The 14,842-nt window shown below is 47.7% G+C and overlaps 1 protein-coding gene across 1 annotated transcript in view; it reads right to left on the bottom strand.

Annotated features, from left to right (window-relative positions):
- Window positions 1-14,842, bottom strand: part of CABLES1 (Cdk5 and Abl enzyme substrate 1) — a 100,172-nt gene that overhangs the window by 42,881 nt on the left and 42,449 nt on the right. Inside the window, exon 3 of the mRNA XM_045850428.1 lies at window positions 10,329-10,421. Coding sequence (XP_045706384.1) covers window positions 10,329-10,421 — 93 coding nt within the window. The remainder of the gene's footprint in view (window positions 1-10,328; window positions 10,422-14,842) is intronic.

Here is a 14,842-nt window from a genome sequence, read left to right as displayed (position 1 = left end):
GCAAGGATGTCAGCGACTATCGGCAGCCACCAGACACTGGAAGTGGCCAGAAATGATCCTCCTTTAGAGTTTTCAGAGGCTGTGTGACCCTGAAGACGCTTTGATTTCTGACTTCGGGACTCCGGAACTATGAGAGGGCACATTTTGTTGTGGTAAGCCACCCAGTCTGCGGTACTTTGTCGGGCAGCCCTAGGAAGCAAACACAGCTGGCACGTCGTCACTCCTTCGCAGAGTTGCTCAGTCTCACACATTGCCTGTTTGGCAGGTGCTCTGTGCTCTTGCACTGCACCACTGGTGCTCAGAGATGGTAATACTCCTGTGTGCAGGGCTGCAAGGCGGGAAGGAGCCCATGGGGCAGAGGGACCTAGAGGCCCGAGCAGGTGGTGGGCCTCGGGCCTGAGGCAGGCGCTTGGGATCTGGGCCAGGTCCTGGAGGGGGAATGGGACCCCAACAGGTGAGAACAGGGAATGGAGGGCCCAGGATGAAGGGGAACATGACCAACACAGCTGAGCGAGGCCACACAGGGCATCAGAGAGAGGAGGCTGAGGGCACAGAGTGGGCACAAACCAGGTGGGAAAATGCTCCTGCAGATCTATGCTAAGTAGCCCACAGACATAAGATGTGGCATCATTATCGGGGGAGGCGTCAATCGTCCTATTATGACTGCTCCTAGCACCACCATCTCCACAGTCACTCCCATGATGGCTAAGATAACCACTAGGACAGTACAGGCCTTCCCTGCCTGCTAAAGGGGACCTCATCCTACAATGCAGGGGATGGAGGGATATTTCCAAGAAACAAGTTCTATGGTCTTCCTCTCCTCTTCCCGCCCTTCCACAGATATTGTCTGAGCACTCACTCTATACCAGACATGGTGCTGGAGCTGGGAATTGGATACTGAACTGCACGGACAAGGGCTCCATCCTTACAAAGCTTATGGCTGGGTGGCAGACATTTACACAGGGGTGTGATGGTCGGGAGCAGCAGAGGGCACTACAGATAGAGCACATTGAAGGATAGCTAATTTGGCCTGAGGGAGGCAAGGTGGGCTCCCTGGAGGAAGTGACAACTAAGCTGAGGTAGGAGGTATACACGGCAATGAGGCTACAAGCAGAAGATACACTGGCAGAGGAACTGGTATGAGTCAAGGCTGGGAGGAGGAGGAGCAGAAGACCTATTCAAGAACTTGAGCATCCAGTAAAACTCTCCTCCTGAGTCTCTGTGGTCAGTTTGACCAACACCCACGGCACCCTCCGGCCCAGGCTGGGAGCCTGTCCTCTAGAATACTCAGTGAGTCTGGCCCTTGTGCACAATGGCTTGATGTACATGACCCCAAAATCCACCAGTTGTCCTCGCTACTCACACTCATTCTTGTTCATGAGAGACTGCACGAACTACTGAGACATGGGGGAGGGGAGAAATGCTGTTTCTATAAAACATAATGCTGAATGCTTTAAAAAGTATTCAAATGAGGCAAGTCACCACCCACCAAAATGTGCATTTGAGGTATGGGCAAGTTATCTATAAAAGACAAGGAAAATTATAAAAATCCAAAAGAATTTTGCAGTTAGACTCCTGGTCATTTGTAGAAGTCCAGTCTGGACAGGCAGTGTGGGCGGATGTGATGGAACATGAAGCTGACACCACGGGGCAGACCCTGGTCTGTGGGCCTACATGCAAAGTAAAGGCCTGGCATCAAAAACCCCCTCAAAACAAAAAAACAACTGTTGCCCTGGCCAGTGCAGCTCAGTGGGTTGAGTGCCAGCCTGTGAACCGAAAGGTCACCAGTTCAATTCCCAGTCAGGGCACATGCCTGGGTTGCGGGCCAGGTCCCCAGTGGAGGGGTGTGCAAGAGGTAATAGCACATTGATGTTTCTCTCTCTCTCTCTTTCTGCCTCCCTTCTCCACTCTCTAAAAATAAGTAAATAAAATCTAAAAGAAAAAAACAACAAACCTCACCCCCCCGTTCAATGATCAATAATATGTCTTAAATTAAAGCACAAAATTGAACTACATATGTAATTTTTGTGGGTATTTTTTTCCAGTGTTTACTAACCTCTCCCCTTAACCAGGCAATTACTGTAAATAATTCAGCAGAGCTGGAGGTGGTGCGGGGGTGGAGGGGTGTGGACACCGGGGAGGCTGGCAGACGAGCCCCTGAAAGGCCACCTGAGCCTGAGAGGGAGCCAGTCCTGGGGCTCAGGGGGCCTGGGACTGGTTAAGGTGGTGACAGTGACTGAGGCCATGGTGTGGATGCCCTTCCCCAGCAATAGGGAGTGAAGGGAGAAGAGGGAGGGACTAGGGCAGCAGAGCTCACAGCTGTGGGGAGAGAGGATAGGGGAGTATGTGAGTTTGCTGGGGCTGCCATAGCAAAGTGCCACATGCTGAATGGCTTACACAAAAAAATAGATTGTCTCACAGTTCTGGAGGCCAGAAGTGCAAGTGCAAGATGTTGACAGGGCCCTCTGAAGGAGACTATAGGGCAGGATCTGTTCCGAGCCTCCTTCCCAGCTTCTGGTAGCACCTTGGCTTGTGACAACATAATGCTAAGCTTCACACAGCCACATGGCATTCTGTGTGTATGGGGGGTATCTACATGTCCTCCCTTTATAAGGACATCATTATATAGGGGCCAAGCTTGTTCCAGGACAATGTCATCTTAACTATACATCTGCAATGACTTTATTTCCAAATAAGGTCACATTCTGAGGTAATAGGGGTAGGAATCCAGCATACGAATTTTGGGGGGACACAATCCAGGGAGGTAGCAAGCTAAGCATGTTGTCACAGAAGTGAGGAGGTCCCCTCTTGAGCCCTCTCCTGCCTGCTCTTCAGAAAAGCACTGGTAGCTAGTTCCTGTGATGTGGCCCTGGCCCTGAGTGGACTGCCACTTTGTGTCTGGCTTATTTCAGTCCCCACAATGTTTCCAAGGTTCATAATGTTTTCATGGTGTCTTCTCAGACTGCTGCACACCACCTGTGGGGACCTAAGTCTGGTCTCCCCCAGGGTCCCAGATCCTCTCACCCAGCAGAGAATTGAAACATAACCGCCAAGGGAAGATTCTGTCCAAACCCTAGACCTTCCCTCTGTGACTCGTTTTATTTCCTACATGTTGCACAGGTTGAAAAGCAGCAAGCACATGCAGTCTGCAAGCTTTTCAGCAGCGTCCAGCTGCTCGGGGGAAGCCAGACCACAGTCCTCTGCTCAGCACCCTCATGGCTCACACCTCGCTCACAACAAAAGCACACACCTTCGCAATCCACCCTCCCACGGCTTTTCAGGACTCACCTCCTCCTTCTCCTCCTCCACACTGGCCTTTCTATAGTTCCTTAAGCACACCCCATACTTTCTGGCCTCAGAGGCTGCGTGACTGCTGTTCCACCCAACTTGAATATAATTCCCTGCACAGGGTTAGTTCCTTGCCTCCCCAGACCTCTGCTCAAAGGAAGCCTTGGCCACTTCAGGTTTCCTCCATAGCTGACCTACCCCATCTCGGACAGGGTATGTTTACTTGTTTATCATCTGCCTTCCCAAGGAGCCTGTGACTCCTCTCAGCAGGGCCTTTGTCTGCTTTATTCACAGACATGCCCCCCCACTTAGGACAGCCCAGCACAGCAGGCATCAGTGAGTAGATGCTGAATGGACAAAACACAGGTATCACTGCACTCTCCATAGTTCAGGAACTGCTTTATCGGGTACTTTCTCTCTGCACATACAAGTCTCCTTCCAGAAAAATGGCTGTTTATACACAGGTGGTTCAGTGGACTGAGACAGAAGGTCTGGCTATTCCCATTTGTTATGCATCTTCCATCCCACCTCCCCCAGGGGAGGGGCTCAGAAAATAGGAGTCCGCTGCGACAGGGCCACCCCAACACAAATCCAGTGTGTTAAAACGTGCCCCTCATGCTGATGAAAACACTACGGACAGAACTGACCCTGGCTGGGTGCAGAGCGGCAACGTGTCTGTGACCGTATGAGCTGGATCAGCTCAGTCTGTGGTTACACCTGCAGGCGCCCCTCCGGAACACACGGGTGATCTAAATTCCAAGGTATTTTTTCACATGAGCTCCTGAAAAGTCTCCATCCTGTGCCGTAAATCATTTGTGCTGAAGTTAGTCTCGGTGTTCTGGGCCTCGGGTTTCCAGCCGTTGGAGTGACTGAGTGTCGGCTCTCCCTGTAACACACTGTCCTCTCCGTCTGCATTGGCCCTTCCAGGAGGCCTGCAACGAGGCGTACTGGCCATTCCTCCAAAGAGGAGATAATTCTCAAGGCAAAACCACGTGCTATTTTTCTTAAACTCCCCTTGGGGCTTCAGACCATTGGCTAACACATTTCAGCAGCCTGCAAGTTCTCCAGCCTCACCACCGCCCAGACCACTGTTTGCCTTTCAACCCATGGGGATTCGCTTGGTGAGGAGCAGTCGAACACGCTGCTGAAATCCGACGGCACGTCCAGGGCAGCCCCCCATTTACTAACCTAGTCATCCCATCAACAAGCAGATGGAGCGAACATAACTGCTTCCCGGGGAAGTCACATTGGTGGTTAGCAACCTCTACTCTTTTCTAAAAGCACCCAAACCACCTGTTCAACCATCCAGTCCAGAGCTCTGACGGCAATCAGCCCTGGGTTTGCTAGTCAGGAATGATTAGGGCTTACTCTCTGCTACGACTTTGTTCTCTTTTTGACATTTTTAAAAGCCATATTGGTCTAGCATCCAACTTAGAACTTTTATTCTCCACAGTGTTTTAATGATTGTTTGTATTTCTAAATTCTTTCTATTCCCTGGGATCAATTCCTAAAGACTGAAACTCACTTAAGAAGTTTCTTCATTCATTTATTCCAAACATACTTATGGAGCACCTACTGTGTGCCCAGCACATTGTTTTGTTTAAAGTCTATATACCATAGTTCTACCTGTTAAAGAATCTAAAACTAGGCCAGAAACTGACATTTACTCTGTCCTTATACCATCAACCCCTAGAAATTCATCATCCCTTCCATCCCTCTTCTGAATATGGGCTTAAAAGTCCCATGGCTATCATTGGCATTTTATTGATTCGATTGGAATAAAGCATATATAACATAAAATATGCCATTTAGCCATATTTAAGTGCACAATTCAGTCTTACTAAGTACACGCACAATGCTGACCAACCATCACCACTATCTCCAAAACTCTGCCACTGTCTCACGCAGAAACTCTACAACCAGTGAGCAATAACTCCCTTCACTCCCAGGCTCTGGGAACCTCTCATCTGCTCTATGCATTTGCCTACTCTGGGCATTTTGTGTAAATGGAATCATGAAATATGTCACCTTTTGTGTCTGGTTTATTTCAGTCAACACAATGTTTTCAAGGTTAATACACACTGCAGGACATATCAGCACTTCTTCGCTTTTCGTGGCTGCATAGCATTCCTTTGTAAGCACAACACATCTTGTCTATCCATTCATTTGCTGATGGACAGTTGGGTTGTTTCCACCTTTTGCTATTGTGAATGATGGTACTGTGGACATTGGCTACAAGGATCTGTTTGAATCCCTCTTCAATTATTTTGGGTGTGCACCTGGCAGGGGAACTGCTGGGTCATATGGTAATTTTATGTTTAACCTTCTGAGGAACTACGGAACTACTTTCCACAATGGCTACACCGTTTTACATTCCCATCAGCAAAATACAAAGGTTCCAATTTTCTTTCCTTTCTATCAACCTTTGGTTCATTCTGGACTTGAGTCTTCCTCACAGTATTTTCACTCGTTTGCCATTCTTTTATCAGTCCTTGGCCTTTTGCTAATGATTTTTAAAAATCAGAATTCAATGGAGAGTTTTCTCAAAATCCACTACAACATGCTGTCTCACAGTGAATGAATTTTAATTCCCTACCCCACCCTTTAATTATGGGGAGGAGCTTTGGAATCTGATGCCTGGATCCATAGTCCACCCCCCACTTTCTGGCTACGTGTTCCAGTTTCCGCCCTTGTAAACTGGGGTAAGGAGTGCATTAGTTTCCTACGGCTGCAAATTACCACAAAGTTAGGAACTTAAAGTAACACAAATTTATTTTCTTACAGTTCTGGAGGTCAGGACTCTGAAAAGGGTCTCGCAGGGCTAAAGTCAAGGCAGCAGTGGGGCTGGTTCCCACTGCAGGTTCTAGAAGAGAATCGTTTTCTTGCCTTTCCCAGTTTCTAGGGGCAGCTGCATTCCTTGGCCCATGGCCCCTTTCTCCATCTTCAAAGCTGCCAATGCATCACCGTAACTCGGACTTTCTGTCTCTCTCTTCTACTTTTAAGGACCCTCATGATTACAGCGAGCCCACCCAGATACTCCAGGATGATCCTGCTACTTTAAGGGCAGCTGATCAGCAATCCCAGCTCCACAAGTCACATCAATTCCCCGCTGCCGCGCGACCTAACTGTTCACAGATCCCGGGGATATGACATGACATCTTTGGCAGCATGGAGTGAGGTGGGAACGTTATTTTACCCAACACAACAATAATAATAGCTTCCTCATAGGACTGTTTTGAGAATATGTATATTTCTAAATTCTTTCCATTTTTCAAGATATAGTTCTAAACACTGAAACTCATTCAAAAGGTCTTTCCACTCATTTACTCAAACACTGACTTGAGTTAATGAAACAAAGCCTATCAAGTACTGAGAGCTGTCACCTTGCAAGCACTCAATAAATACACCCACTATTACCTTATGACATTCCCAACTTTATAATTCCTTTTGACAATATGGTCGCTGCCACAAGAATCCCCTTCTCAGTCTGAACTGTCTGAGATCTGTCTTCCTAAAACCCAGCCATGCATTGCTTTCGTTTCCAACTACCAAGTGTGATGTGACTTCCCACTGCCTACCTGTCTTCGTGTTCAGGCAGAAAAAGAACTGGAGTGCGGCAGCTCCTGTTGCTGCCTTGCCTGCTGGCTAGGAGATACAGTGCCCAGCAGGGCCAGTACAGAACTCATCACCCGTCTGCTGTAACAGTGAAGTTGCAGCGTTCACGCTGAGCCCGCCACTGGCATCCTCGTGCCCCCCTCAGCTCCACCTGGCCCAGAGCATGGCTCCAGACCACACCTCAGCTTGGTTCTCTGCATGACAGTCATGCACAAAGCCTTCCAGCAGGTCCCCAGTCCAGCCCTGTGAAATTCACTGATTCTAAACAGATGAAGACTGTTTTTGCTTGAAGTAGACTCCATCCTCCATCAGTACCACACCTTCCACTGCAGAGGCTCACTTCCACCTCACACGCTGGCTGGGCTTTGTCTCATGCTGCAGACAGAACTGGGTGAATGCAGGGATGGCTGAGAAATAACCCTCAAGGGTTATTTCTGAGCAGCTACCCTGACTATACAATCATGAGGCTCACTTACGTTTTTTGTTTTGTTTTTCCAATAACACAAGGATTGTCATTTATTGTGTTTGGTTCACAGTTTTTAGCATCTTTTTCTCTTCCAATCTTATATTGCACTTAACACTCACGGTCAGGTCAGGTTTTGAGTATTGAGACAGATGCTTCCCTCTTGGCATGTCAGCTGCCCTCTGGTCCTTGCTGAGACGGGAGCCCGAATCCTCCTCAACATTTGTGCCTTTGCCACAGAGTCAGCTGGTTGGGGAACGGAGGAACCTCATCACCAGGGTCTTCAGAGCCAGAGCAGCAAGCAGGCCCAGGGTGGCCTGCAGCCTGAGAGGTCAGACTGTGCTGGTCAGGGGTCACAAGGAGACTTGGGAGCTGGGTGCAGTGTGTGAGGGAACAGGAGTCGGGGCTGGAGCAGGCTCCTTTCAGTCTCTCTCCCCGGGTGCAAGAAGAGGCAAACACAGCAGTACTCAGACGATTCTGTTTTCAGTCCAGACCTTTGAGATCTCTGACCAATACCTCCAGCCTTCTCCAGAAAGCCTTGTTCCTCCCCAACATGGGCAGGCACACCCTAGTCGAGGGACTCTGACACTCACTGCAGGAGTGTCCTCTGGTGTGGATCTGTGTATATGCCTCCGGACACCGGAGGGGGGAATCGGAGACCCCTCCCCAGCCACTGTACCTTAAGACTTGTTTTCTTGAAGTTTATACCTACTTTTTAAACCTTAGTTGAATAGAGAACATAATTTTATGGCTCTTCAGTGATTTTAGAAGAGCAAAATTGAGCTCTCTTGTCAAATAATTTTTGTTGGGACTTCTAAAAGCTACACCAGGACCCCTCCCACCCACCACTGCTGGAGCGGAGCTCATCCACATGTCCCCAGCCACCTCCATGGGGCGATCTCCCACCTGCTCCCGTGGGGGCAATTCTCCTTTCCTTTCCGCAAGGCTGGGTCACATCCTCCCATTCATCTGCTCAACCACAATGTCCTTCTGTCACCTCAGAAATGGTATTTTCTTCCTGGCTCCTTCTTTCATCTAAGGACAATCCATCCTTGCTCATAAACCAGAGGCGGCAGGGGAGCACCTCCTGTCCTTTCATCCTCCGTTGGCATGAGAAGCCGTCTCACCTGGGCAGTTACAACTGCCCATCCCCACAGCCTCCAGCCTGTGGTTCCCACAGCAGGTCAGAGAGCTTGCTTTCCTGTCCTTAATTCCAGTTCTCAGATCCTCAGATAAGCTAATGGTCTTTTCTGGCTCCCTCCAAAACTTCTTCAGCAAAACTGCCAGCAACTGCCTGCTGTGCGGACTGTTTATATTGTTCCTGGGTCAAGGGTTTGCCGAGGAAGGTGGCTTTGTAATGGACACTGGCAATCCCATTAGTCCAAATCTTTATTAGCTCATCCTTTCACTGCCAAAACTTGCCAAGTGATTATCCGACTTTGTACCCTTGACAGCCTTTGGAGGTGGGGAATTCTATTCATGCAGCCCAGTTCTTTGTCTTCGTCACTGATTTTATGTAGCAATGAAAGGCTTTCTATGCTCATTTTATGGTTAAAGAGATCATGGGTAAAAACACAAAGGTAAATTAATGATGAATAATTATACTAAACATGACATAAGTAAGGTTTGGATTCAGTAATTAAGAACCACAAAAGATAAAAAAAGTGCAGTGGTTAAATGAGTGAGGCACAAGAACTGTAACAGTGAGAGGAAGGGGGAGACAGAGAGATTCAGAATATTCTGTTTAACAAATGACAGCTGGGTACATCTGAACTAAAAGCTCTGTACTTAAAATAAGAATATACACTGACTATGTAAAAATTATTTGACGAGAAAGCTCAATTTTGCTCTTCTAAAATCATCGAATAGCCATAAGATTATGTTCTCTATTCAACTAAGGTTTAAAAAGGAGGTATAAACGTCAAGGAAACAAATCTTAAAAACCGTCATCATTATTGTTCACGTTGCACAGTGTGTTTTACACCGAGTGACAGTAAGGCTGGGCCTTAGTCATTCCCTGAGTCTAAGGACCTTGTAGCAATTTTCATCTGGTGGAGATTAGAGCATTAGTGGTCTTGTGTGAATCAGGAGATCCAACGGAGTGGTTTTCTCAGAGGTCCTCGGCTCTGGGTGGTGTCTCTAACTCTCGTGTTCAGGGAACGCCACTATCCAAGCCACAGATTAACAGACAGAAGGTGTCCCTAAGGGGCACAAGAGGCCCAGAGCAGCAGGGGACCGGAGAGGTCTCGGAGCTCCGTTCCAGTGCTGCCCGGGGCTGCCGTGGATGGACTCAGCCGCTCCATCACCAACTCACCAGTAACAATGATTCGCATGCGTCTGCCACCAGGAGAGTTTTAACATCGAGGTCACAGAACTTTCAACCATAATAATTTTCATCTGCTAGCACTTTCCTGGAGAAACACACACCCCACATGTGAGCAGCCCTGGAATGTGAGTCAGTGCCCAGGAGGAATCTGCTGGCAGAGTCATGACTCCACTCTCCTAAAGCCGTCAAAGCTAGCACAAAACCCAAGTTCAAGCACAGACCTGATGGGACAATTCCTGACCAAAGCACAAAGCTCTGGTGAAAAAGGAAAACAAAACCCAACAAAGCAGAAAAAAAGGAAAAAAACAAAACATAAAAATCCTCAATTGTTTTTCTGTTCAAAGTTTTCTATAAAAATATATTTGAATACTATTAAAAATTTAGTTTGTGGTTAATCTAAAAATCTCACCTTTGGTCAGTGTTAGGAAGCATTATTTCCTATAGATTTCTTGGGATGATCTGGCAGGAATGGGGTGGAAACAATCTATTTGGGATGGTGACAGGAGATCCTGTTCATCCCAGCAGCGTGGGCTGCACTTGGCTGAGGTCTGGTCATTCAGATGGTCTCTGCCTCCCTTCCCCACGGGACCTACCCCCTCCCACAACTGTGATGGGCAGCTTCGGCCAGTGTAGTACCTGCCATTCCTTGTATCGTGTTGCCTCATGTTCTTGATAAAATGAATCTTCTTAAAGTTCTTTGGTCTGGGCGAACCTGAGAGAGTTCGACATCTGAAAAACAAAGTCATTTAAAAAATACAGTCAGTTGCTGGCTGGACAGCTGAGACATCTCCACACAAAGACAGGAAGGAAAGACCAGACACATGGTTTGAGTCACCCCAAGGATAATGAGGACAATATGGCTGGAAGCAAGGAAGCTTTAAAAAAACCCAACGACAGACAACTTCCTTGATAATACCGATAATAATTTATATGGGTATCTGAAAAGCCAGCTAATGAAAACTATTGTCCTCAGTTATAATAACATAACCTACCCGGATACCGAAGACATTATTCTTTCTTGTCATCTCAGAAAGAATTCTCCTGTATCAACACAGGTAATGGAAACAGAAAACTATAAATTTAAAGAATTTAGAGGGGAAACAACACTGGAAAATTCAGTTTAAAAACAACCCTGAATCATTTTTCATTTGCAGCAGAACTCTGGCCTGAGCTACCTTCCGTTCTCCACTGCGCCGGGAAGTCACAGCTTCACTGTGAAAGACCCAGCTTGTGGCTTTTGCTTTTCTTTTTTGTTTTTAAGATAAATTTTAAATAAATACTTGTTGCACAAATGACTTGGATTCAGTTCTCTCCCCCACCGGAATACAGGGCGTGTGCTCACACGGCAGGACCAACACCCTGACCAGGGGCTGAACGGATCGCGCTTGTGGGGATTTTTTCAGTTACCTGGCAAACTGTAAGTCACATAGCTGCAACAACAATAAGAAGTAAAAAATTAAAAAAAAAACAAACCTAAAAATCCAACCAACAAGAGTCTGAAGTTTAGTCTTTTCTTGAAAAGGGAGTTGTGACTTTTCTATTTTGGTTTTGGCTGCTGAAGTTCATTACTTACAAACCTTTCCGACCGTGGGCCCCTGGGGGTGATTGAGCCATCAGAAGTGGGGACCTGAGAACTTACATTTCAGAGGGGAAGTGATAGAGAGCTGTGCCCAGCTGCCCAAAGCCACAGTGTAGTCTGGGCGGGGAGGCTGTTCTCCAAGTTCAGTCAGTTTCGAACTTGAAGCTTCAAGAGTAACAAGGTGACCTGACAAGGAGGTGCAGGTGAGGGCAGGTCGGGTGTGGGGCAGGTCGGGCACAGGACTAGGGAATGGACTGGGCCACAGACCTGCAGAGCAGCTCCAGTCTCTACAATCTCCCAAGGCCCCAGTCCAAGGGAAGCGAGGCGACGCCCCTGGTCCAGACCGCAGTGTGCGCATCCCCCCAAACCTCCTCACCCGCCCTCTAGGAAGGCTCAATCCTTCTAGAAGCCCTTTCCCAGAGGGCACTGAAAGTTATTTTTTCATAAGAAACAGCCCCTTCAAATGTAATTTAACTTGAAAACAATCACACCGAAGTGAATTAGCGCCAGCCAAAGCAAAGACATAACATCAGATATTCAGTGACTTTCATCAGAAAAAGGGAACTCTCCTGCCCTTGGGTCTTGAGGAGGGAAGGCACCCTTTCTGGTCATGTCCACTACAGCAGGGCAGGGTCCACAGCCTGTGTGGCCCTGCAAGACGCTTCAGCAAACACCATGCTCCCCCCAGCCCACACCCCCAAACTCACTATGGACTCTGACTTATCACTAGTAATACTCCTTCCCAGATGCTGCTGTGAAGATTCAATGCAATGATGTGCACAAGAGCTTCATAAACTGTCATGTGACATGGCCAAATACAAATATGCATATTCCTACATATGTACATACATGTAAATATTCACATATACACACCAGATGTTGTGATCATTAATAGAACGTTAGTTACAAAGGGTGAATATTTTGTTACTGCGTGCACCTCTGTTGTTAAAGCTGCAGTCCTTATTAAGGGTCCTGAGTCCTTAATTTTAAATTGATTCAGTTAAAGACTTGCAGAGCCCTGCCTGAGGGCATTTAGTAGATGTTTCCTGTGGACTTTAGGCAGGGTTTGAATAGCAGGCAGCACCCACCAATCCCACCCCCCTTCTACGCTTCTAAACCCAGACTTAGTCTTGCTGGGCTCAAAGGGCCGGGGATGTCTGACCTGAGGGCCATGGGCTGCGTGTGGCCCAGGGTGTCTGTGAATGCAGCCCAACACAAAACCGTAAATTTACTTAAACCATTATGAGATTTTGTGATTATGTGTTGCAATGTATGTAATGTGTGGTCCAAGACAATTCTTCTTCCAGTGTGGCCCAGAGATGTCAAAAGGTTGGACAGCCCTGGTACAGCCTCATTCTGCCTTCTCGGGGCAGCTCTCTGGAGCAGACCCAGAACCCCGAACTGCCTCAGCTCTATATCCAGAAACGAATGCTTGAGTCTGCAAGCCTCTCAAGGTCCCTAACTGCTTCTCTAACACACAGAAGATTCTAGAAACACATGGTCACTGGAGAGGGGAGAACCTCTGAGAGTGTAAAGGTGTGCTTCCGTTAGTCTCTGGACAGGGCCAAGTGTCCAGGAGTGTCCGCACATCCTAACCCCACTTCCCCCCACAAGGAGAGGTTCCTGGACCAGCCAGTCTGGGGCCGCAGACAGTGAGCCAGACTGTGAGGGTACCTTCCCAGTCCTACTCCAGCACGGGGAAGCTGGTAGCAATCCCAGACCAGATGAGGGATGATCCTGAGCTGCTCCCTGCCTCCTGTGCCTGCAGAGAGAGGTGCTGCCACCATTCAGGCTTGAGAACAAAATCCCCCAGGCTTCTGCAGGAACTGGAAACCAGCAAAAGAGCCGTAGGGAGGTGTCAGCCAAAGCAGGAGAAGGAGAAGGAGCAGTAATCACTTAACAGAGCACCAGCCAGCACCCACCAACCCAGACAGGCTGGAAAACTGCAGCAGGTGATGATGGCGGTCACATTTGCTGCAGATGAACTGATGGTTTTCTAGACACCTAGTGGGGAGTCCTAGGTCCTCATTTCTAGGGCATTAGGTAACCACCAGGCAGGTGGAAACAGCTCGGTCTGCAAACCCTCTCCTTGAAAAAACTCCTTCCTGGAGTTTTAAGTGGACACAGGAAACTTACTAACAAATTGTGAAAGAAAAGCAAGACTCTTGAAAGCAGAACCTAACAAAGGTGCCGTGTGTTGCTATCAGCATCCAATTCTAGCTGCATGGGCTCCTCCTTCCAGGAGCTGTTTTTCCTGCGTGTGTGTGTGTGTGTGTGTGTGTGTGTGTGTGTGTGTGTCATTCAACTAAACCACCAGGGAACCTCAGAAATGCTTGAAGAGCACTGTGGCGTTAGCAACAATTGCCAAGGAAACTAGAAGGCTGAGCCCTCAAGCTGTGGCAGCTTAAGCAAAGAAGGAATTAATTTTGAAAGTGCCTGAATTAATGTGTAAATATCCATTTAAAAACATACATTTTAAGTGATGCAAAATTAAATTAGGATACAATTAAATTATAAGCAATTTTAATGAAGGATCGGCTCTTTCTTGTTAGCACTGATTACAGATACACTTACTTATGCAAAAGGTTTTTAACAGATGCCTTGGAGCCATTTGCTCAATGCACTGAGTTTTAAAGCAAGTTGGGTTAATTGCCTTCCCACCCCAGTTCCTCAAATATTTCAGTGTCAGTAATGGTATATTAACTTCACAGACTGGAGGAGCTGGAAAGGACTTCAGCAATCAGCCAATCTGCCCCTCCCATTTTACAAATGGGAAAACTGAGGCCCCAGAGAAGCTAAGCAAATTTCCAAGGCCACGTAACCAGTTAGTAGAAGAATCAGGCCAAGAAGTGATAGTCCCCTGACTCCTAAACTGTTTTTAATGTTAAAAAAAAAGTCCATTAGGGAAAATAAAGACTTCTTAAACTGTCTATATTCCCTTGATTTCTGACTTATTTTTAAAAGCTGTACTTGTACAAGGTTTGTTGGAAATTACACATAGTAGTCTGTGAGAGCTGGATGAAGTTATAGTTGAAGGGGAGAAGCCATTTTTACTCTGCTTGTTTGTGCAGTCAGAGGCATGAGGGGTAGGAGCAAAGGGCCAGCCTGGGCGGATCCTGAGAGGTACAGGGGTGATGGGGCAGGGGACCAGGAACCTGGTGCCCAGTGTCTCCTCGGTGCTTCTGTAACCACCTAGAGTCCCTAAAGAGGGAGTGACATTTCTTTCACCCGGTTCCCCTGGCTCACAGCTGCCACACTGCCCTAACAACTGTGGTTTCTCCAAGTCTGCAGGAACACCAGGGGCTTTTCAGCTCTACTCATTGATTTTTCCATTTGTGGGACCTGCTCAAATGCCAAAGCCACTTGGTGCCACCTGAGAACGTTTCTCTTTCACTCTTGCTGATTACTGTGGACCAGAGCCAGCTCCCTCATTTGACTTTTAATGCAGCGTTTTGTGGGCCTCCTTCAAGGAAACAGCCCTGCTCCCAGCATTCGAAAGAGTGGCAGATGGGAGAGCACCTGCACCCACACCACGTTTGTCACGCAGCTACATGCCAGTCACCCCAGGATG

The sequence above is a fragment of the Phyllostomus hastatus genome, unplaced genomic scaffold (assembly GCF_019186645.2).
Source record: "Phyllostomus hastatus isolate PE091 unplaced genomic scaffold, TTU_PhHast_1.1 phas_contig_80, whole genome shotgun sequence".
NCBI lineage: Eukaryota > Metazoa > Chordata > Mammalia > Chiroptera > Phyllostomidae > Phyllostomus > Phyllostomus hastatus.
The sequence above is the reverse complement of the archived record's forward strand: the minus strand, read 5'-3'. Positions and strand labels throughout refer to the sequence as shown.